The 25,134-nt window shown below is 36.4% G+C and overlaps 1 protein-coding gene across 4 annotated transcripts in view; it reads right to left on the bottom strand.

The window, feature by feature from the left end:
• Nucleotides 1-23,386, bottom strand: part of LOC148275644 (uncharacterized) — a 40,389-nt gene extending 17,003 nt beyond the window's left edge. For all 4 annotated transcript variants that reach the window (XM_088235391.1, XM_088235393.1, XM_088235392.1 and 1 more), the window contains exons 1-10: nt 21,355-23,386; nt 18,837-19,052; nt 14,011-14,187; nt 13,637-13,745; nt 11,829-11,902; nt 10,354-10,469; nt 7,273-7,347; nt 6,253-6,369; nt 3,458-3,596; nt 1,929-2,007 (exon numbers count right to left, since the gene is read on the bottom strand). In XM_088235391.1, coding sequence (XP_088091517.1) covers nt 1,929-2,007; nt 3,458-3,596; nt 6,253-6,369; nt 7,273-7,347; nt 10,354-10,469; nt 11,829-11,902; nt 13,637-13,745; nt 14,011-14,187; nt 18,837-19,052; nt 21,355-22,771 — 2,519 coding nt within the window. In that variant the 5' untranslated portion in view covers nt 22,772-23,386. The remainder of the gene's footprint in view (nt 1-1,928; nt 2,008-3,457; nt 3,597-6,252; nt 6,370-7,272; nt 7,348-10,353; nt 10,470-11,828; nt 11,903-13,636; nt 13,746-14,010; nt 14,188-18,836; nt 19,053-21,354) is intronic.
• Nucleotides 23,387-25,134: the final 1,748 nt, after the last annotated feature.

Genomic DNA, 25,134 nt, shown 5'->3' with positions numbered 1-25,134 from the left:
ATAAAATGCTTTTTTTTCAGAATACGGTTTTGAAATTTAACATACTTTTAAAAAATACAGTTTATACATTTCTTGATTTGAATTTTAACAAAAATGTTTCAAACTTTTTACCAAGCTCTTTCTTGTACGATTTTTAATACAATTACAAGTTTTAAACAATTATTTTTTTATACTTACGCATCCACCCACAAGCACCCTCTCCCTCATTCATTCACGCATACACACATTCACATACACATGAAAACAAACGTCACACACATACAATTACGTAAACTCTTTTCTTATATATTATGTGTCATTAGATTTACAGTAGATTTTTTTTATTGGTATTATTAATATTTTTCTGCTTATTTTGTTTATGTAATAGTTGTAGAAATCCCAAATAAAATAAAATAAAATAAATAATAAATAATTGCATGGGGTGGAGCCAACAAAAGTGCTATGCACACCTTGGAAATAGCACAAAAGTATGTACTCAAGGCTGCTCGGAGTCCCTATCTGAACATCCTGAACGGAGGTGTTTGAACGAGTCGGCGGCGGCGTTCTGAACGTCAGGCAACCGTACGCAAGGGCACTTCTCGTTCACACACAAATAGTGAAACAAGATGAAAAAAGAGACAACTATTTGTGCCACCTAAGATAACAACGCGGTTTGGTCAGAGGAGTCACATGTACCTTGCTCCCAAAATTTACAACACTCTTGATTTAAAATTTAATACAAATAAACAGAAATTCAAATTATTTGTTGACACTTTGAGCACCGGCCGAATACACATAGAATTCACCCTGTGCCCGGCCCTTTTTTATTAAATTTCATGCTTTGTGAAGGCTTTCTTAAAAGTGTCATAAGTATGAAAATACTTAGTCGAATCAATTTAAACTTTTCATATTTATTTAAAACAGTTTAATAAATCATTTCTGTTTGATAATTTTGCCAACATTGGCCTTCATGGAGAGCCACATTACAATGGTCTCACTTTTTTGTGCTTTGTCTCCCGGAGCCGTGTAAACACGTGATTATAATAACCATGCGTTGTGTCCCGGTCCCGTGTTTTTTCGTGGTTTACCAACAGCAAAAAAGTACTAATGAAAGTCACTAGATGTCAATAAAATGCACCTGTTTTAGACAGCTGGTTGGGACACAACGCGTGGTTATGTAATCACGTGTTTACACGGCTCCGGAATACAAAGTGTTAAGAAATGGCTTCTGCATTTGGGTACCGAGAACTGCCTCGAGATGATCACTCCACCAAAACAGTAGTCTATTTGAACTCAGAATTATTGTTGCATGTCTGCTATTTATAGTTTACGTTTATATCTGTTAAGTACTGAATTTACATTTTCTATACTGGCAACTCATATAAGACTGCAAATATCCCGTTCCTTCCCAAATCCTTGTGCGTCTACCGTCCTGTTAGCAAGTCCCATGTGAAAAGTTGTCACTGATAAATCTTTATCATATCCAGCGTCAGCATATTTCGGGCAAAGTGAAGTTTAGTGTTATATAAACAACTAAGTTATACAGTTCTTCAATATCTACACGATACCGGTTATCTGTGCTGCAGCAATAGTGAAGTGCTCCATGTAAGAAACAATCGGAAGAACTTTTAAAGTGAGCAACAATTTCCATACAGTCCACTAAACTTTAATTCCCTCTGTTATCAGTGCTCAACGCTTGAAAGGCATTAAACTGACCAAACGTTCCTTTTTGGTCCTTCGAACCGGATATCCATATGTGTTATTAATTATATTATATTTATTTATTATGTACTAGAACATAATATAAAACTAATGTAAACGAATGCTTCGACACGGGTTATGCTCAGTAAGGTGATAAATAAAGTTTGATGTGAAATAAATCAATAAAATATAATTTAAAAAATAAGCCGGTGAACTTCAACATCGCAAGAGTAATATGAGATACTAACTTGAATGATCCCCATACATTGGTGCAGGTGGCAAGCTCGTGACAATCATTCAAGTCTGGTGATGAGCATTCGTCCAAATCTGAAAAATATGCTTTTATATTAGAACACAACCAATAATCAATGTGAAATAACACAAATATTTTGGATAAATATTTTATATCTGTTGAGTGTCTATATCTATCTATACATAATAAGTCTTTCATATCTAAAGTGGTATCTGCCTATCCACCTTATAATTATTTTATTTCTTTATGCCCACATTCACAAACAAAGCTAAAGGTGAAACGAGTATCTGCCTATCCACCTAATTATCATTTCATATCTGTAGACGTAGCGTTTCATCCATCTAGTAATTCTTTCAAATCTATAGTGGTGTCTGCCTATTCACGTATTAAAATTTATAGTGGTATCTGCCTATTCACCTAATAATAAATTTATATCTATTGTGATATCTGTTTATTCACCTAATATGGTTTTTTTTTACCTATTATAGTGGTGTCTGCCTATTCGCATATTATTTATTTTAAATATATTGTGGTATCTGGCTATTCACCTAATAATAATTTCATATCTATAGTGATATCTGCCTATTTACCTAATATTTTTTCATACCTATGGTGGTATCTGCCTATTCATTTAATGATTTTTTTATATCTATAGTGGTATCTGCCTATCCACCTATCACTTTTTTCATATCTATAGTGGTATATGCCTATTCACCAAATATTTTTTTTAGGTTTACAGTGGTATTTGCCTATTTACCTTATACTTCTTTCATATCTGTAGTAGTATCGGCCTATTCACCTAAAATAATGTCAGTGGTATCTGCTAAATCACTTAATAATAATAATTTCATATCTAGAGGGGTATCTGCATATTCACCAAATATTTCTTACATATCTGTAGTGGTATCTGTCTATCCACCTAATAATTCTTACATATCTTCTGTTAAGAGATAACGTTACATTTATTTATTTATTTAACTTTTTGTACATAATGTTATTTGTTCATTGGCGGGCTTATTGCCAAATGGCAATTTCTTCCAACCAAACAATAAAATTATAATTTTATTTTTATAATTAAAGTTACAGAGCATATTCAATAGAAAATAAAGATTAAAGAGCTAAAGATATATAAAAATATAAATAAACGTATTTGTTTATAAATTACCTTAAATCAAAACTATTTCTCAATGGGAAAAGGGAAAAAAGAGGAAAGGCGGAGAGATTAAGGAAGAGAAAGGAGATGTTTTTTCAGACGCGATTTAAACAGAGATAATGTAGTAACATCTTTGATGGTGGATGGGAGATGATTCCACAGTGGAGCCGCATGGACACTATATGAGTTAGAGAAGAAAGAGGAATTGTGGATGGGTATTAAGAGAGTGCCTTGAGAATTAGAATGAAGATGTAAACCATAAACTGATAAGCGTTGAAATTTTCACGCAGGTATATAGGAGCGTTAGGACTATGAAGTACATTGAACAGAAGCGAGAGGGAGTGATAGTCTCACCGCTGTCTGCATCCTACCTTGGAGAGCAGACACACTTCCCCTGGGCTGATCCACCCATAATGCAGACTGGCCGACATTATTGCTTCTGCGTTGAATAACTCCCAACAGATGGCGGGTTATGTCGGCACCGGCCTTCATCTCCCCACTCTCCTCGAGCTGGAAATATATTTCAAATATTGTAATACAGTGTAGAGCCTTATAAAGATTGAAATTATGGCTTGTCATTACATTACAAACAATGATTTGAGTATTCTCAGATCTTTGTTGAATGGAATATTAAAGTATAAGCATTTAAAAGGCTTACGACCTGTCATCGGCTGGTTTAAGTGGCCACCTTACACACTGTGTAACATCCAAATTTCCTCTATTAAGTAAAAGAGCAGAAACCTTTATTGATGTGGGTGAGACCCGAGAGTTATTTCAGAGTTATTTCAGAGTATTTGAGAGTTATTTCACCTACTAGACAAAAACGAGAAAATTTAGTTGAGCCTTTAAATGCCTAGTCATCAATATTCCCTTCTCATAAACGTTATATAGAATTCTGGTTTTATTTCATACACAGAATTTTAGGTGTTAACATGAATTGTGTAAATTTGTTACAAATTTGTTGGAAAAGAGAGGGAAAACACTTTTGAGGAGGGAACATGGAAGTCTAGGCAATTACAGGGCTTAAGTCCTGGTTTGAGTGGCCACTTCACACACTGTGTAACATTCACCGTTCTGCCTATGTTTGAACATCGCATATCCTCAACTCTATCTTGGACTTTTGTTTTCCCTCTCTGTTGCAACAAATGTATGTCTAAATAACTCATTTTGGGCATACTCAAACATTGTAGACCACACCAAATAGTCAATATTTATTTATTTATTTAATTTTACAATACGCCCAAGGGGCATTTACAAAAAAATATACAGGTAAGTACATACATAGTGCGTAAAAATTTAAAAGATAAACAATGCTTTTTTGTATACATTTAGAAACAATAAGAAGCATACTGCCATGCAAAATAAAAAGTGAAACTTTACATAGTAAAAAAGAAAAAAAAAAATTAATGGATATAATAAAAGTAATTGAATTAAAAAGCAAATTGTAAATAACTTGTAAAGAATTCAAACAAAAAAATAAATACATTTTCATATACTTATAAGTATAAAAAAAATGGTATCAACAAATTATTGTTAAAAACAAATAATGAAAATTAGTTAACAGTAAGTATATATGTGAAAATAATATAATATACGGGACACAAAAATATTTGATAAATTAATATCAGAAAGAGATAAGATAATAATAATACACATCAAAAACAGAGAAAGAATTGTATGAAAAAGAAAGTTTTATTACGACATTAATAATTAGTTTCAAACAGTGCATTTAAGAACGTTTTAAAATGGATAATTGTCGTATTAAAAATGTCTATTTCACAAGTAAACTTGTTGGCTACGGAATGTAAACGCGGAATCGGAGAGTGTCGTGCAGAGTTAGTACCCACGTATGTACTCGTAGTTGCAAACAACTCCGTACTCTCATTTATTACGAATGCTCTCAAAGAGGAACGGAAGATTGGTTGATGCCTGGCAATAGCCCGGCTTCTCCTGTATGAGTTTCCACCACCAGATCCTCAGTAAGGAAATTAGAAGGAACATACTTTTTGCAGTTAATATAAGCCTTGTACATATTAAGAATGGCAAAAAATAAGCAACTCCTTTATTAAAAAAAATTAAAAAATCTCTAATTTATTATTTTACAGCCAATTATAAATAATTCGTAGCTTCTTCATCGAACATTGCTCAAATATTGCGAGTAGCTTTGGCAGCATTATTTCCTCGATTGAACGCACACAGAAAACGGGTCAAAAATGCCATTCCATTTTGAAGGATTGTAATTTTTAAAAATCTCAACAATGTTTGATTATGTCCAAATGCTTGCAGACTGGCTGGATTTCCTCCATAGGGAGTTGTTCATATTTAAATTTATTTCAACAGAGAGGGAAAACATTTTTGAGAAGGGAATATGGAAGTCTAGGCGTTTACTTTTTTCACTTTTTTATTTTGCACCACAACAGGCCAGAAAGCCTAATTACAGCGGTGAATTACATCACAGAGCACCCAGGCTTGAGAAAAATCACATTTAAAATTTTTGTGTTCTCACCGGGAATCGAACCCGGAACCTTCCGTGCGTGAGTCAAGCGTCTTGACCACTACACCACGGAGGCCGCATTTACGGGGCTTATGACCTGTGATTGGCTGGGTTTCAGCTCTTTTACTTCACAAAAGTCAACAGATGGAAGATTAAAGGAAATGTGGATGTTCAAACATGGGCAGAATGGTGAATGTTACAGTGTGTAAAGTGGCTACTTAAACCAGCCAATGACAGGTAAGCCCTGTAAATGGCAAGACTTCCATATCCCTTCTCAAAAATGTTTTCCCTCTGTGTTGAAATAAATTTAAATAAAAAAAATTCTACTAGTGGTGTAATGGTCAGCGCGTTTGCCTACCATGCGAGTGGTCTCGGGTTCGATTCCCGGCATGGTTGATATGAAATATTCATTTAAAAGGGTGTTTTCACACTAAACATATTTCATAGTCCATGGACTGGTACCTGAGGCGTGAGACTGATCATCTTACCTGTATGTAACGAAAATGCTCAAGATACGCTGCGATTGGTGTGCCAGTCTAGTGCCCTATGCACCAATATGTACGGAAAGGCAATGATGTTGAATTTTTTAAAAAGAGCAGAATCCCTTTTTCAAATGTGGTCATTTTAAAATTTGAGCAATGTTTAACACCCAAGGTAACAATATCTACTCACCAGTACTGTGACATTCACAAATACACCATTTTCTCCCTGTTCGCCTTTGTAAATTGTGTTCACCGAGCCGCTCACAAATTCATCGGAGTAAGGAGTCATCGAGAATGCAGAGTCAACCTAAAAATATCACAAAAGGTTAGGTAAGGCAAGTTTATTAATACGTTTTTACGCGTCAACGGAAAAATCGGCAGAACTGACTGAGAAGAAGCGCAAGAGAACTTGAGGCGTTACAAGCGGAGTAATTTCAGAAATACGAAACTTTAAAAATTACAGCTTTGATAATATGATACTACTTAGTTTAATAGTCTATGAACAAATGAAATATCATAACGCTGATAATACGATACTACTTAGTTAAATAGTCTATTAACAAATGAAAAAATCATAACGCTGATAATATGATACTACTTAGTCTGATAGTCTATTAAAAAATCATAACGCTGATAATACGATACTACTTAGTTGAATAGTCTATTAAAAAATGAAAAAATCATAACGCTGATAATACGATACTACTTAGTTGAATAGTCTATTAACAAATGAAAAAATCATAAAGCTGATAATACGATACTACTTAGTTGAATAGTCTATTAACAAATGAAAAAATCATAAAACTGATAATACGATACTACTTAGTTGAATAGTCTAATAAATAATCGACTAGAGGGAAAAGTTGAATTTTTATGAAATATAATTTGAATAAATAGTTTTCGTGCGGTTTCTTAAGGCTCAATATTATTATTATGGGCTCCTCATCCAATTATGCCATAAGAAAAAAAAGACTGAACAAAAGCATTGCAAACCATTTTCCTAGTGTATGGATGAACATAACTAGTTAAATGTTTGAAAACATAAGTCAAATACCTCAATTTGTTAACATTTTTCATAATATGATTAGTCCATTTAAGTTGACAGTCTGACGTTACTCCCAAATATTTTAACCACTTTAAATTTTTCATTTTTTTAGTTATAAATAAATGTTGTTATAAAATTCTCCAAAGTCTAAAAAATATCACTCACTGCTCGAACGGCTTCATAACTCAGTTGTTGGTATGACTCCGATTCACTGTCACTCAATTTGCTATCCCAGGAAATCTAAAACAAAATCATAACATTAAGAGACATTAATAAGCAGAGTTGGGCAGTGCCTTATACATAAGCCGACAGAGTTTGTATACCACCGCCTGTGGTGTGCGTAGCACAAAATAATCTAAATGTGTTTTTTCAATACCAGATCTAAGAGGTATGTTCATAGAGTAAGTGTAATGGATTTTTAAAAAAAGTAATTTGAAAAAACATACAGGATATTGTTGATACACTTATGGTCTTTTTTTCCACATAACCGTCATTCCATTCAATGCATGTGGTGAGCTGTGGCACAAGCTTCTTTACACCCTCCTCGAAGAATCCCACCAGCAACATTCTCCACTTCAGAACCTCTTTCTGTACCTGTTCGTCGATCAAAAATTTCATTCCACCCGTGTTGTGCCTTCAGAGAGATGAAAAGATGATAATTTAAAGGCGCCATGTCAGGGGAATACGGGAGATGGTTCAAAACATCCCAACTAAGTGGATCAAAAAGCGCCTCGGTGAATAGGGCTGTGTGAGGACTGGCGTTGTCGTGCAACAAGCAGACTCCTCTCGTCAGCATTCCCTTCCTTTTGTTTGGAATGCTCCTTTTGGAGTTTTTTTAGGATCTTACAATATCATTGTGCATTGATGGTCTCCCCTTGAGGCAGAAATTCCAAAATTATTTTTTGGCAGATTTGGAATTGGTGTGACGCCACTGTGACAATTGACTTTTCAGCTCAGTCGTGTAATGAGCTGCCCACACTAGAGCTCAGAAAATCGTCACTTCTAATTCAAATCGCTTAAGAAACTCGCGGGCGCGATTGACCCGATTTTTCTTGTGCTGCTCTCTTAGCTATTTTGGAACCCATCTTGCGCTCAGTTTCCGGTATCCCAGCGTTTCTGTTGCGCCACATTTCCTATATGTATTATGTATTGCACATTTATTAGGTTGTGGCATTAAATTTATTGCTACCTACTGCGCCCTAGTGAAAATGTTGTAATTATCCTACTATGGGTACAATATTTTTCTCTCCGGCCCAATAACAATTGAACTGTCGCCAAATGTGCATGTTATTTTGCTATTGGGCCGGAGAGAAAAATATTGTACCCGGAATAGCATAATCGCAACATTCAAACTAGGGCTCAGTAGGTAGCAATAAATTTAACGCCACAACCTAGAAAATGTGCAGTACACAATACATATGGTAAATGTAGCGCAACCAGTAATATCCATTCAATAACAACTGTGTATTATTTAACAATATTTTGGGTGTGTCCAAATTTTTGTAGACAAGGACTGGATTCAACTCCCTGGGGAGCTGTTTATATTAACATATTACAACAGAGATGAAGAACATTTAAAAGAACGTAATATAAAAGTCAAGGCATCTACAGGGCTTATGACCTGTCAATGGCTGGTTTAAGTGGCCACTTTACACACTGTGTAACATTCACCATTCTGCCCATATTCGAATCTATATTCCTTCAATTCTTTCATCGGTTGATTTTTGTGAAGTTAAAGAGCTGAAACCTTTATTTATGCGGGTGAGATTCATCTAATTGAATTAATTTACCTACATACTAGGCAACGCCTGAAGTTGTTTTTTTTAAAATTTCTATACTTCTTCATGAACCAAGTGGATTTATCAACAATATTTTGAGTGGTAATATGTTAATATAAACAGTTCCCCAGGGAGTTGAATCCAGTCCCTGTCTACAAAAATTTGGATACACTCAAAATATTGTCGATAAAGCCACTCCACGAAGAAATACAGAAATTGAAAAAATAACATTTTCAGGCGTTGCCTAGTATGTGGGTGAAATAATTCAATTAGATGAATCTCACCCGCATAAATTAAAGTTTCAGCTCTTTAATTTCACAAACATCAACATATGAAAGAATTGAAGGATTATAGATGTTCGAATATTGGCAGAATGGTGCATGTTACACAGTGTGTAAAGTGGCCACTTAAACCAGCCATTGACAGGTCACAAGCCCTGTAGATGCCTAGACTTTTATACTACCTTCTCTCATCCTACTTAACATGTACCATTTAAAATCATACATACCACACCCAGTGCTGAGACTAGTTTACTTGGGGCTAGTTGACCCAATTATTCAATATGGATTAAGAATATGGGGACTAAGTTTTAAATCTTATACGGATAGAGTCTTGAACTTACAGGTACAAATTTTAAAAATTATCGTACCTGTAAGAATAAAGAATGAGGCAAAAGACAACAATAAAATATTATTAGATTTTGTTAACGTTTTGCCAATTAACAAACAGTGTCAGTATAAAATAGTGACAGATCATTTCCTCGATTGCAATTTTAAATCCAAAATAAACCACCAGATCATGACCCGACAAGTATCGGCACAGCAGCTGATGGCACCACGACAGAAAAACTACTATGGTGACAGAACAATGGGTAGTGTAGTACCAAAACTGTACAATTTAATACCAGCTAAAAATCGTGAAGAAAAAAACCTAATTTCATTTAAAAAAATAGTCAAAAAATTATTAAACAGCAAGTGAAACTTAAGTGTATAAATATATTTTATTATTAAACTATGTACTTACTTATAAATTTAAAAAAAAATGTAATGTAACCTGCAGACAAGCTTCGGCTTTGCGGGAACAAAAATACAATTATGTATGTTACTTATTTATTAAAATGAATAAAACTTTTTTAAAAAAAATTTAAAAATGTTCTTCATCTCTGTTGTAATATGTTAATATGTAGTATTTAATGAAAATGTATTTAATTACTAATTTAGACACTTGATAAATATGTTATTACTGTATGGCAGTCTTGATGAATGATTAAAGATTATAGATAAATTATGTCAGAGTGCCGTTATGCTCTCTGTATGCGGTTATATTGAACATTTTTACTGTGGCAGTTTGGCGCGGTGTACTTCATTCCAAAATCTCCCAAAACGTGTCATACCATGGCTAAAAATGCAGTTCAGAACTTCTAGCTCCCTTGACGGGGGAGGAAATAACGTTTTAAAAAAAAACATACCTTTCTGTCATACATTCTGTCGACTCGCAAGCTGAACACCATTGCAGCAACCTTCCTACAAGGATCGCGATGGTTCCTTCTCGCATATCCAGGTCGGCAGTGACAACTTGAAATGCCTGCAAAATAGAGAAGTATTAACGTGAGCAGGAGAGAATAGGTGCCTTCGAGATGTGGTGCTGGCGTCGAATGCTGAGAATACCATGGACAACCAGAAGAACTAATGTCTCCATACTGGAGGAACTCAACGTAAAAGTTCGCCCGTCGGCCATATGCTGCAGTTCTTCGGACACAGCTAGAAGTGACCCAGAAAATCTGGAGGAAATTATAATCGCGGGCAGTGTGCCAGAACAAAGAAGTTGAGGCTGAGTTTCAGCTCGATGGATCGACCAGGTGAAAACAACGTCATGGGCGACTTTATATGCGCAGAGCCGTGAGGGGTGGAGACGCATTGTCTATGGAACAGCTGGAGATAGTATCAATGATCACGATCGTCTGAACTGAGGAACGACAGAGAACAAGGAAACATTCAGATTCGTTAATTAAATTACTTGGTTTCCACCAAAAATATCACATACTACAAGTACCGATAAATATATGTGAAACGGCTGTAAAAAAATTAGTCGTATTTTCAAAATCAACGTGAATATTATTGCGAAATGTTTTCATATACAACTTTTAAAATGAAATTCTTTAAAAAATATGTAAATGCAAAAACGTGACATGTTTAGCGTTGACAATTGTGACGGCAAGATTCGTAACGATGTTCTGTTTATATTTAAACAGTTACAAAAAAGATCAAAATTTAACTGAATCATGACGTATTAGGGGCGTGGCCAATGCGATGAATTGTTTTCGCGGGAGTTTAAAATCATTTTTATAATATTAATAAGTACAAATTTTTTTTTTACTCGACAGTACTTCTTAGATCCTTATTTTAAATTATAAGTAAGTGATATTCCAATATTTCAATAAATAAAATACAAATCTTGGTAAAGGACAAATTGACACATTAATTCACTCGGCTTGATGGATCAATATAATTTGTTGGACATGTTCAAGGAAAGCACTCTCAGTTCAAACAAGCTTGTCCCCTTTGGATCTCGAGGTCTAGCGACGATCCGCGAATGTGTATTTAAAAAAAAGTGTTCCTCTGAAATTGATAGAAGTCAAGGTCAAGGCCGGGACTTCCTCATTGATGAAGGGCACGGAGCGTACGTGAGGGTCCACGCTCGACCTCCATTCTCGATGCTGCCCTGGTGGTCCAGCAGATTTCAGACTGCCGTTCGTTTTCATGTTTTTGTTTCCTACCACACGCTCAATGACATTAAATATTAAATCTCAAAATCTTTACTTATGTCATTTTTAACCGATATAGGAGCTTCTTACCACATCCAGCGAAAATCGTTCAAAGCAGCATTTCTACCAATATGATATTGTACAAAAATTTAAAATTAATAAAAATGTTATTTCATTACCTAGATCTGTTTTGCACTTTTCATTTTGAGTCTGATCACAAGTAGAGTCGTCTCCAACTATGCAGGTATCAATTCTAGAAAAAAAAAGTTGAATAAATAATAAAAAATAAATCTTTGTCTCAATTAAACCTAGAGAGATAATTTATAAGCTATTGGTCTCAGGCGATGGTTTGTGGGCATATATTTGTGGTTGGAAATTATGTAGGCATCAATGGGTCAAGTATTATCACAACTTCTACATCTTTTTACCCACATTCACTATTCACCTCCCACCTCAGTATTTTTTGATCACCCGCCACATTAAGACCTCGTGTCGTACATCACGCGTTTATTTTATTGAACGTGCGCCGTATCATAAAACTTTTTTTTCACCATCAATCAGCCTTGAGCTCTAGATCAGGGCCTGTTCTCGTGTTAGTGCAGTTCTCCAGTGTGAAGTCGGATCCGGCAAGTCCATCAAGAACGAAGATAAGGTTAGTGGCATTCCTATCTAATTCATCTCATTTGCTGGGGTTCTGGCCGATTGATACTGCATTCCGCATATCGAGGCTACTCACTTGTTTTCATTAAATTTAATTACAGTCCACTCTGCACAATAATATCGTACAAGCCCTAGCGCTTCGCCCCCCCGAATCCATGTGGAATTAGTTGATCCACTAATTTGCTTGTCATACCTAAACGAGACCATTAACTCGGCTCCTGGGGGACAAGAGACTGGGGGAGAGGACCTACTCACTTCTCAATGGAGCAATTCTCATTCAGCCTGCCACGTCGCGGGGGTGGACACCTTTCACTTCAGTAGACCGGAGTGTTCAGGTGGCTAAGTTTAGAGGAGAACCCAGTATTGCGGGGTATAATACAATCAATTGCCCAGGGCTCCGGTCGAAGACCTCAGCGGCTGTGATGGCGGAGATAAAGAACATCAGTACGGCGGAGCAGGTAAAATCGGTGCAAATCTTCTCTCAAGCCACCCGGACTTACTTCGGACTGTGGGATGTCGGAAGGCAGTGGCGTCTGGCAAGGCATTGTGTCAATGATGGTACCGAGGAACAATAGTCAACAGTGACATCCGAAGCCACAGTTAGCAAGTGGGGTTACTACTGTCTCGACATCAGGTGGCAGCCAGCCGGAAAACAGAAACTAAATCTCCTAGTCCAGCGTGTAGACTGAGGACTAGAAGGCCTGACCCCAAGTAAATGGGCAAACTGCCAGGATACAGAAGAAGATTTTTTTTAAAGAAATATTAGCGTTCTTATAATCTACCCAAATATTTCAATTTTGGTGGCCATTTTTAACGAGTTGTAATTAAGTCACTATTGGAAAATGGAAATCAAGTTGGAGTAGAGTGGGGTTCGAACCTCGGACCTCTGATCCATGAGTCCACAACACTAGCTACGGGACTACAACCCGATTAAATAGATAATTAATTAACATTGGTAAAGTCGTTGCCAGATTAGAAAGTCTTCAGACAAGTACAAGGATAAATTTAAGAAAAGGTCACTGAGATGGTTTGGTCATGGAGACCAAACGGATGACGAAAGTAGAATAGTACTGTCGGTCGACGACGACCAAGAAAGAGGTGGGATGATTAGATAAACCACAATCTCAACTCTGGTCATGTCAAAAGCAGACACAACCGAAGGGCATGAACGTGGAAAAAGCTAGGAACGTATTTCAGGTTAGACTTGTGTGGGCAGTCCATCCTCTCTGCATATCATATGGTAGTAGTGGAGTAGAAGTAGCGTTTGCTTATCAGGCCTGAGGTCTCAGTTCAAATGCTTTTGTCAACAACTAGTCAGCTAAATTACCTGACTGGTGGCTGCTGTGTGGTTCTCCTAGAGGGCAGTGGAGGTCGCGCAGGAGCTGGAACTGGCGCTGCCTGAATCTCTGGCACTGCATACCCGGTTCCTGAAATACCTGGAACATACAATTATTAAGTGTATATTTTACTATGTTTTAAACACATAATATATGCTTCTAACTTTTTTTCCACTCAACATATTGAAGATGTTATTATTATAAACCTTGAGAGCGTAAATTAGAAAATTTTGCGAAAAACCGCACGTCAATCTGTCACGCCATTTTTGAGTTTTTGCGAGACTACTAACGGCGATTCATTTTTATATTCATAGATTTAATCATTGTTGACTGTATGTTTCTATAAAATAAATAAATAGCTTACCTGCAGTAGGCTTGACCACGTTGCTGGGACGGTAGAGGGCGGAGGTCGGCTCTCCCTCCCCGAGCAGGTTGAGGTAAGTCCTCTTGCCGTCTATGGACACGAACCCTTGCTCTCCGGAAGCGGACACGATGATATCCCCCGGTTGCCCACTCAATGGGTTCACGCTCTCGATATGAACTGCACGAAAGAAAACATTAATTGCATTATAAAATACAGCAGATGTTGAAAAAGGCATCTATAATACATTATCATCATCAGCCGGCTCTTGTCCAATGGTGAACATTGGCCTCCCGCTTTAGTCTCCATACCTTCCTATCCTGAGCCAACCGCATCCAACCATTTACTTCAACTCGTCTTATGTCATCAGACCACCTTGTCTAAGGCCTGCTGACACTTTTACCTGTTCCAGGATTTTTTCGGTCCATCTAAAGTCTGCAGTTCTGGCTATATGGCCAGCTCAGCTCCATTTCTGGTTGACAGCCCCGTGGACCACATCGGTGACCTTTGTTCTCGCTCTAATCCGTGTATTGGTTTTTCTGGCTCTCAACAAAATACCCAGCATTCTCCTTTCCACGGCTCTCTGTGTCACTGATAATTTGTGTAAATAGTTTCACAGCCATATGTCAGTACAGAGAGAACACAAGCACCAAAATGTTTCTTCTTTAAGTAATGCCTTTTAGCATGCTTTCCTATTTCGAGATAACTGACACTATCATTAATACTACTCTCGACTCAATGCACAGTAACATAAAGCCAGCTTTCATTGGAGACATCCATCGGTACAGTACTCGATCAAAAAACAATATATATATTGGATCTGTGAAGTCTACGAAGTTTGGTACTAGATCTTTACAATACATAGGTTTCAAGGAATTTAATAAATTGCCACCAAAATTTAAAGTACCTATTTCAAAATATAGAAACAGGACGTGCGAATTGAAGAATTATTTTTTCCAGAAGTACTTTGAATAAATAATGTTAGTTTATAGAGAATGCGCATCTTGAACAAATACCTTTTAATATTTCACCGTTTTTGCTTGTATATGTTATTTTTAATACTATTTAAATGTTATTTGTGTTTTTTTCTTTTTATATACTTTTTTTGGCTTGTATACATAATTTCAATTTTTTCAACGTTTTTGATAAAAAAAATTAACCTGTATTGGGTGTGCGCATATTTTGTTAATTAAAAAAAATGATTTTATTTTGTACTAGTTTAGTATGTATATATACATACATGTAATTTTTAAACTTTTTCAATTTTCTTTCCCAGATTGCATAATGTAAACATTATTTTGAATTTATTTCCATGCCTAGTATTCTGTTTATTCTGTTATTTTCAAGTATTTTTCATACCCTTTTTAATTTGTAGTTTATCATAATTTTAATTTTTCTGCTTTTGTTAAATAATATTATAGTTTAAAATTTAAAAACGTCTCTAAAAAAATTATTATCTGTATGTCCCTAAATGAGTTTTTTTTTTAAAAACTCCTTGGGAATATTGTATATAATTATGTATAATATGTTTTCAATATAATAAAAAATATTAAAAAAATGTGAGAACTTCGGAGATTTCGGATATATGAGAGCTTACCAAAAGCAGCCCATGCTAAACCTCAACTACTTTCTATTTCTACCTCTTGATTATCTTTCACGAGCTTTATTTCGTGTCCTTTGTAAATATAACTGTCAACCTTTTCAATGATTTGCCCATTTACTAAGATGTTACATGATTGGTTTGCATCATTTATTACTTTAGTTTTTGAAGCATTCATTTTCCAGTCTATTTTCAGGGATGCTGTATTGACTTCGATTATCATGTTTTCAAGTTCTTTTTCATCTTTAGCAAATAGGACTATATCATCTGCGAATCTGAGATTGCTAATGAGTTCGCCGTTGATGTTAATATCCTTGTCGTTCCAGTCAAGAGTTTTAAAGACATCTTCCAGAACTAGTGTAATAATTTGGGGGATATTGTGTCACCCTGTCTTACTCCTCTTTCGGATGGTCCATTGAGCTGCACAATAGAAATGGTATTATTGCATATGTTTTTTAGGAGTTGTGAGTAACTGTGATCCACTCTACAATTATTTAAACCTTTCATCACTGCCCATGTCTCTACAGAATCAAAAGCTTTCTCAAAATCAATGAATGCTTGTTGTAATGAAATGTCATAATGAATGCATTATATTTCTGGATGATATTTTTCAAGGTCTATACAACTATCAACTTAGGAATTTTATATGAAAACAAAAATGACATTGAAACCACTAAAACCATCAACAATGACCTGCAAAAACTATTAGAATGGACAAACAAAAACTTCTTAACACTAAATGCCAAGAAATGCAATATAATACATTTCCAAACACAAAAGAAGAACCATAACATGAACATAAAAATAAACAACGAAACTCTTAAAGAACTAGAACATGTGACTTACCTAGGACTCACAATGGACAGACAATTAAAATGGACAAAACACATAGACGGACTCACTAAAGTAATGGCATCACTACATAGCCTCTTCTACAAAATTAAAGATTTTATATCAAGAAAGGAAAAAATTATGATGTACGAAGCCTATGTCAAAAGTAAATTGAGTTACATGATCGCCTTCTGGGGAACTGGTAACAAGACAGACATAACAAGAATACAAAGACAACAAAATAAAATTCTTAAACTAACATACAACCTACCCTACCTGACCTCTACGACTGATCTGTACAAAAAAACACACCAGTTTGACATAAACTACTTGACTAAAATTGAGACCTTAAAAATTGTGCACAAAATAACACTGGGAAACATACAAGACGACGACATAATATTAGTCAAAAATGCTGACATACACAAATATAACACCAGACAACAAAAACACTATCATATTGAAAAAGCAAAGACAAACACAGGACAGTCAAAAATACTACAAAATGGACTTAAACACTACAACGACCTACCTTACTACTTACTTACTACTTACTGCCTATTTTCAGGGATGCTGTGTACATACAATCTATAATACAATTATTGTGTGGCTGTGATGTCACACCAGGCTACATACTAAACAAGACTTAATATATGAGGGTACTTTAAGCAAACCAAGACAACTCCATTGAAGGAGTTACTGAGTTATTTGCGAAAAACTAAGAAAAATGAATTGTGAGATTTCTAATTATGCTTCACCAATTTAATGGAGAATGCGGTGTCAAGTAGTATAATTGAAATCTGTTTTTGCAAGATTTAGGAATGGTTTTGAATTACGCTATAATTTAGGTAGGTATGTTTTTATGTACAGTTTCTTTTGAGATCAATAACTAATTTTTCGTTTTTGATGGAGATTTCCAAGTTTGCATCCAATACCCTCATATCTATCTTTTTTTTAATGATGAAATTATATTTTTCGTTATCTTCAAATAGACATTTTCACACCTGATTTGCAATTAAAAAATTGTATAAATATGCAGGATTAACAAAAACATTAATGTGACGCCAATACAACAATAAATCTGTACAATAGAGAGCTCAAAGATACAACTTATAACAAGGAAGACAGAGACGCTGTTCTGCGGCCGGTGTTTGTTTGATAGATATTCAGTCGGTTATTGGCAGTGAGCGGGGGTGCACGAATTTAAAACGACTACGTATTTATGATTTTTAATTTATTTCGGTTTAACAGAGATTAATTATTTTATTATTTTTATAAATTATAGAATTGTTCTATTTTTGTAAGTTTGTTTTTTGTTTAACTTATTTTAAATATAACTAAATCTCCAAACTTTATTGTCAAATAAAAAATAAAAAATGTAAATAGGGGCTAGATTTCTGATTGTCTATGCACTCTGTAGCTGCAAGACGTGCTGTAATCTAGCTCCTGTATATCCTAATTGGAGACTAGGAACAAGAATCTCAACCGTCCATTCGCTCTGTAGCTGCAAAACGTAGTGGGATATTTATTTATTGTACAGTGCCCTTGAGATGATTTTCACAAAAACGGCACTATATAAATTATTCAAATATATATATAAATCCTTATATATATATATATATATATATATATTATATATAAAGGATACTTTAATCCACAAATTTGGAATATCCAGTGACCGGTTTCATCGCTTTCGCGACATCTTCGAGACTGGTATCTTTATTAAAGAGTTAAATGTATTTATACAAAACAGAGGTAAGGATAGGTAATTCAAAGTTATATGTAAGTAAATTAAATAAAGTTATTTTTATCTTAAGGATCATTATCAACAAATTTTCTTTGGGTTAACTAATGAGTTGATATAATGCTATTTTAATGAGTTTAAGTATTTTATTTTATTTTTGTGTCCCATCCGTGTGGTTTTGTAAATAATGATTTCTGAAAAACAAAGGATGACTTTTTACCCTCATAGGGTTTTTACCCTCGAACATGTCGCGAAAGCGATAAGCGATAAGCGAAAGGATATTCCAAATTTGTGGATTAAAGTATCACTCGTGTTGTATTTATATAATAAATTACAATGAACTTCCATCAAGAATTTTCACTTACAAACTTAAATGTTTTATATATAAGGGAATTATTAAACAGTACGTCGGTAATAAGGATTTTTTTACCACAGCCAAAAAAAAAACACCCATCACGAGACTGTAGAACGCCACAAAAATATGTTTTTGCATACGGACCTCATTTCTTATTCATTATTATACCTTCTTATTCGACGATTCATTTTAGAAAGCATTCGCCCGTTACAAAGCACATAGGTAGATAAAATTATCAAGACAATAGTTTTACCAACATTGATCAGTCGAAGATGTGAAAAAAGAAGAATCGATATTACCTGTGGCAGAGCCGGTTCCTCCACCAGGGCCCTGAATGGCAGACACCGTAACATCGAATATCTCTCCCTTCCCGGGCAGGGGGCGCTGCTGAGGCCTGTGCGCTGTCCCCTGGGGGCCCTTGCCGCCTGGCCGGCCCTGCCCGGGGCGGTACTCCGGATCGTCCAGCACTATTCCCGGGCGGGGGCGATACTGGGATGGTGGTTTGCCCTTCCCAGCTGAAAAAGGTTTTACAAAATCAACAGCTAGCCAATGGTAGATATAACATAGTGTTGGTTGGAATACTGGGGTTTTTAAACGGGATTCAAAGGCAGATAGTGTTTTTCTGGGTTATTATGCCGTGTTTGTGGGCTTTGTATTGCCGACGTTTCGGAGCACATTGCAGTGTCCATCTTCAGGGTTGAATGTATGAGTGTAGTTTTTAGTGTGTTTAATTGTGAGGAATTTGTACCGTGTCGCAGTCGGGCAATGTATGTGGTTAAGTGTGTGGAGTTTGTACCGTGGGCTTTGGAAGCACCGGGTACCATGAGGTTCGTAGTCGTAACCCATCATCCCTGTTTATGTTATTAGGATGCTTGTATATTTCTATGGCTTCCTTTATTAAACGGGCTTGATGATTTTTGGGCTTTCCAAGGACATTTGGCTCAAATGAGAAAAATTATGCCCTGTTGAGAAATAGAGCGGGAAGGAATAATAGGGAAGCCATAGAAATATACAAGCATCCTAATAACATAAACAGGGATGATGGGTTACGACTACGAACCTCATGGTACCCGGTGCTTCCAAAGCCCACGGTACAAACTCCACACACTTAACCACATACATTGCCCGACTGCGACACGGTACAAATTCCTCACAATTAAACACACTAAAAACTACACTCATACATTCAGCCCTGAAGATGGACACTGCAATGTGCTCCGAAACGTCGGCAATACAAAGCCCACAAACACGGCATAATAACCCAGAAAAACACTATCTGTATTCTGAAGGCCGTGAAAACCTACGAACCGGGATTCAAAGGGTTTTGCCAGGGTTTCCTATTCTTTGTTGGTGCCCCAAATCGAGCCTTGGCCTCCTTCAACTCCGTCTGTCCACAGTAGCCGTTTTCCAATTTGCAACTTGTAGAAGCTGTGCTGTACATGTTTATGTCATCCTCCCATCACAGCCTGGGTCTTCCGATCCTCCTTTTACCCCATGGATGTCCAGTCCTGATTCTCCTGGGTACTCGCGCATTTGGCATTCTTTGAACATGTCCAGCCCATCTCAACCTGAGCAGTCATACGTTTTTTGTTTTTTTCGCACCACAACAGGCCATGGCTGGTATTCCAAACGCTCTCGCGGTTGTAGAAAAACTATTTATCTCGCGTATTTACATACATTTTGTCGGCCTTGTGGTGTGATGGTCAGCGCGTTTGCCTGCCATGCAAGAGGTCTCGGGTTCGATCCGACATGGTTGACATGGAATATTATTTAATAGGGTGTTTTTACACTAGAACATTTCATAGTCCCTAGACTGGTACCTGAAGCGTAATACTGATAACCTGACCTTCATGTAACAAAAAAAGATCAAGATACGCTGCGATTGGTGTACCAATGCAGTGCCCTATGTACCATTAGGTGCGGGAAAGGAATGATGATGATGATTTACATACAAAATAAACCAGATAAAGTGTTTTCTCGTGCCGCCAGAGCGGTTTAAAATAGCACTGCAGGAAGCCCAATTACCATGGTGAATACAGCACAGATCACGTTTGATTTTCGTGTTCTCATGGAGAATCGAACCCGGAACCTTCCGTGCGTGGGTCAATTATCTTAGCCACTACACCACCAAGGTCACTAAAATGTTTTCTAATAATGGTCTTGAATGGGGTGCAAGGATTTTAGAACAGGGTGACTATTAAAACAATTCATTGACAAGTGATAAGCCTTGTAAGATTACACTTCCATATACTGGTACCCATCTAAAAGATGTTCACCATCTCCGTCGGAATATCTAATATTCTTGATGGCTTCTTAGAGAGTGGGACTACGAAGATAGACAAAGAGAACATATAAAAGAAAAAAGACAAACTAGGAACCTTCTCGGATGAAAATTTGTACTATCTCTTCGTATTTAAATATAAAGTAATCAGAATTATCTTCAATTATCTATATGGTAAATAAAAAAACATGTACTGTACCAGGCAGTAAATAAAATACATCGGGCCAAAGAATTGAGACTGCCGACTTTATAGAGCGTCGTCTCTGCCGCAGGAGTTCGGTATTATTTGTGTGCATGTATGTATGACAAAGACGACGCTCTACAAAGCCGCAGTTTGCCCACTACACCGGCAGTCTCTTTCTTAAGCCCAATGCACTTTATTTCATGCCGGCTACTAAGCATTTTCTTGCAGGAAATTCAATTTTACTTTACATAGGTATGATCGAAGATAACCTTGTTTTTTTTCCATTGTGAATGGAACCCAGGCGGAATAAAAATGATTTGCTAATACAAAAAAATAAGCTGAATTTTCTTACTTGTTGTTGATTTTTGAATAGTGCTGGTTGGAGTCACCGATATAACACTTGTAGAAGGGCTACTTGTAGAGTTATAAGTAGTCCCTATACTCGGCAGACCCTCAGTCGGAGTGGCTGATGATGTAGTCAACTTATCTACTGAAGAAGAGGAGTCCGACAGAGAAGCGGAAACATCTACCTTCGAAGACTCGACACCCGGTGTCGTGAACGCAATGCTGTTATTAAAATCTTTGATTGCATCGTCTTCGTTTAATGTGATGGTGTTTTTGACGTTTTGTTCAAAGTCTTTGACTTTCTCTTCTTGTTTTTTGTTGTTTGGTTTTTCTTTTTCTACTTTGGTCATCGTTTGCTTCTTTTTGTCTGAGATTTCGTCTTTGAGCACTTGTTGCTTTGTCGGTTCTACAGTTGTTTGCGCTTCGGTCGTTGTTTTGATTTCCGGGTCTTCGGTTGTGGTCGGCGTTGTCAGTTGCTCCGTCGAACTCGGAGGATCTCGATCTCGTACAAAACTTACGTTTTCGTCGTCGGATATTTCGTATTCTGGTTCTTTGTGCGTGAATGTTTCGTTCATCGTCACGCTTTCGTCCGCGTTATCGTGCTGCGTTTTATCGTCTGTCGTCGGTTGTAATTCTTCGTTATCTTTTTCGTTTTCTTGCGGTTTTGCGTACGTTTCTTTGTGCGGTCGGAGAGCCGGTCGGTCGAATGGTATATCAGCTGTCGCAGATTCTTCCGAATTCATGTACGTCGGTGGCGGTGGTTCGGGCATATTGTTGAGTTGCGGTTTGTACATTGGGAGATTCGGGTTCGGCCTGCGATTCGGCATAGGTCTTGGCCTAGGGCGCTGCCACGGTGGCAAATTCTGTGGTCTCCCGTTATTTATAAATCCTGGTCGGTAATTATTTTGGAGTACCGGGACTATTTGTTCTGGAAGCGGTATTCCATTCAGGAAAGGTCTGATGGGTGGCTGTTCGCTCATTTGCGGGGGAGGTCTATCGAACGGGTAAGGCGGTGGTATTTTGGTCGAAGTTTGAGGCGGAATCGGCGGCAGCATCTGCCCTGGTCCGGCTGGTCCAGGGGTGTCGAAATCTGGTGGAAGAGGAGGAACATCTGAGATTCTCGGTGGTCCTCTGTTATTGATGCGGGTATTTGGAGGCCTGCCAGGCCTTGCGTTTGCCGGTTGCGTGTTCGCTTGCACGTTGACGTTTCCATTCAAGAGTTTGACGATCCCTGTGATTATGTCTTGGATGTCCGGGTTCGCCTGTCTGCCCGAAGAGTCGAATCTAACGGAGGAAGCAAAATCCCTCGTCTGAGCATTCGTGGTTTGGGGTCCCTTGGGAGACAAAGCTCTTCCCATCGGGACCCCTCTGGCTTCCCCCTGGTTCGAGTGATCCTGACCGGTTCCCATGATCGACGACACCATATTCGGCCCTTCAGAAGACTGCGGCTGCGTTCTTGTCGGTTGTATCTGATTGTAATACCTTGATTTTTGATAGACCTCCACGTCGTTCGTCTCCAAGGCTTCTTCTATGTTTTTAGAAGACTCCAAAGCGTCATACCCCTTGGACCTCCTCTCCACATTGTGCACGATAGGCTCCGCTGATCTTTTTACCAAAATTTTCGGATTCGAGTCTTCATTTTCTGGTTCTTCCAGATTCGCGTCTTCATTATCTCGGTAGCGATCGAGCGACACTCCAACAGATGGCAGCAGGTTGATAACCTCGCTAGTAGAGAGCCGGTCTATGTCTGGACCTCGCTGCTGGACGTACGCTGAGTGGGGTGATATTTGAGACACGCTGGGGTCATCAAAAGCTAAAACGAAAAAAGATCATAGTGAATACTTCAACAATAAGAAAAACTGAATAATCTAAATGCTTCTAAACTCCATTAAACAAATACGCCCAAGCGTTTTCGCGAGTTCGAATTTTTTTTTAAAATTGAATTTTATTGGTTTACACGGCACAAATGACTTTTATACACATAAACATAAATATACATATAAAAATAATACACAGTTGTTTTATAGATTGTACTACATAATAACTTTCAGATTTTTATACTTAACATACTTGGGTAAAAAATAATAAAAGTAAAGATAACGCGGTATATTTGAAATAGCAAAATCATAAATTATTGATTTGTTGGTATTGTTGCCATGTATAATGCCTTAGGTATAAACAAACTGTTTTTTCTTTTAAAAATAAAATATAATTAAAATAAAATATAATACACATTGATAATATTGTAAACAAATCTCTCAAACTTCTCGGTTTTACCAATAGAGTGACGGCGGACTTCAAAAATATTAATACCATCAAAACTCTTTATTGCTCACTAGTTCCACCCCATCTAGAATACGCTTCTCCTATTTGGTCTCCATTCTGCAGGACTCATATTGACCATATCGAGTCTGTCCAACACCGTTTTCTAAGAAAAGTGGCATGGTTGCTCGGATTACAAAGGGGTAATTATTCTTATTTTGAAATAGAGCAATCTCTCAATCTGTCTTCATTGGAGAGACGTAGAACTGAGATGGACCTTATATGCATTTTCAAAACACTTAATGCTTTAAGTGATGTCCCTTCTCTGTTGCAATCAAGTTCTTTTCATGTTCCCAACCGTGTCACCAGAAGTTAAAATCTGCTATTTATAAAATCTTCTAAGAGCAACTTTGGTTTTTATGCCCCAATGTCCAGAATGTGTAGATTAGTCAATTCATCACACGACTTGGAATTTTTTGGGATAGATCTTCCGGCTTTTCGTAGATCTCTTCGCGACTAAACAGTGTGGGATGAAGTTGGATTGGCATGGTTTAGCTCAAAGTTTTTGATCTTTTTTTTTTATATAAATTGTATAATATTATTGTTTTGCCCTTGTTTGTCTTTGCTAAATAGTTTCATGTTTTTTTTGTTTAGTTTCTTGCATTTATGTTTCTTCATGTAACTGTTGTAATTGGCTTAGGCCGTATATATATAATAAATAAATAAATAAATAATAAAAATAAAATATCATTTTTTTTTTTTTTAAATTAAAAACAATAAAAAAACAATTATCTGGCCATCCGTTTACATATACATATTTGACGTGTGTTTATTTATACATTTCTTTTTCTCTTTTTACAAATTAACGTAAATACTTACACAGCAGTCAGAATCTCAACAAGCAATCAGAATCTTAACACGGAATTTTCTAACAAGTCGGGACATAAAAAAATATAACTGTGCTATGATAAAATTATGTATTGTGTGCATTAAATAAATAAATGACGTTCTGAGCAGTTATTTGGTTTTTCTATTTGGTTTTTCTAATTGGTTTTTCGTATTTTTATTTTTTTCTCTATCTATCCTCGCCTCTGTTGTATACACCATGATTTGGTCTGACACACGTTTTGTATATCCGAATTATGTTTCCAATAATCGTGCGTTCATTGTACTATACGACATTTCTTAGGCATCCAGATGTTTACTAACTGAGATGGATATGTTCTCATCATCACTATGGCAGCATCATCTGCATGGCATGTGATGTTAATGACCTTATCTCCCTTAGTAGTTTCACTCCTTTTTTTATTCTTAAAAGCGTTTTTTTATATATATTTATTCTGCTTGTGTAAGAAAATGTTTTAGGCGTATATATTGTTGTGCTATATTAAAATAAAGCAAACATCAATAAAATAAAAGTTTTAAAAAAATAAATACAAGTAAATAAAGTCTTTTTTGATAACGAAATATATAAAAAATAATAAACAAACACTTTTTTTGACACTGTTTTAAATTGTTTGGTTTC

This window comes from Micrasema longulum, unplaced genomic scaffold (assembly GCF_059751315.1).
Source record: "Micrasema longulum isolate JH-2025_06_02 unplaced genomic scaffold, ASM5975131v1 h1tg001370l, whole genome shotgun sequence".
NCBI classification, from domain to species: domain Eukaryota; kingdom Metazoa; phylum Arthropoda; class Insecta; order Trichoptera; family Brachycentridae; genus Micrasema; species Micrasema longulum.
The sequence above is the reverse complement of the archived record's forward strand: the minus strand, read 5'-3'. Positions and strand labels throughout refer to the sequence as shown.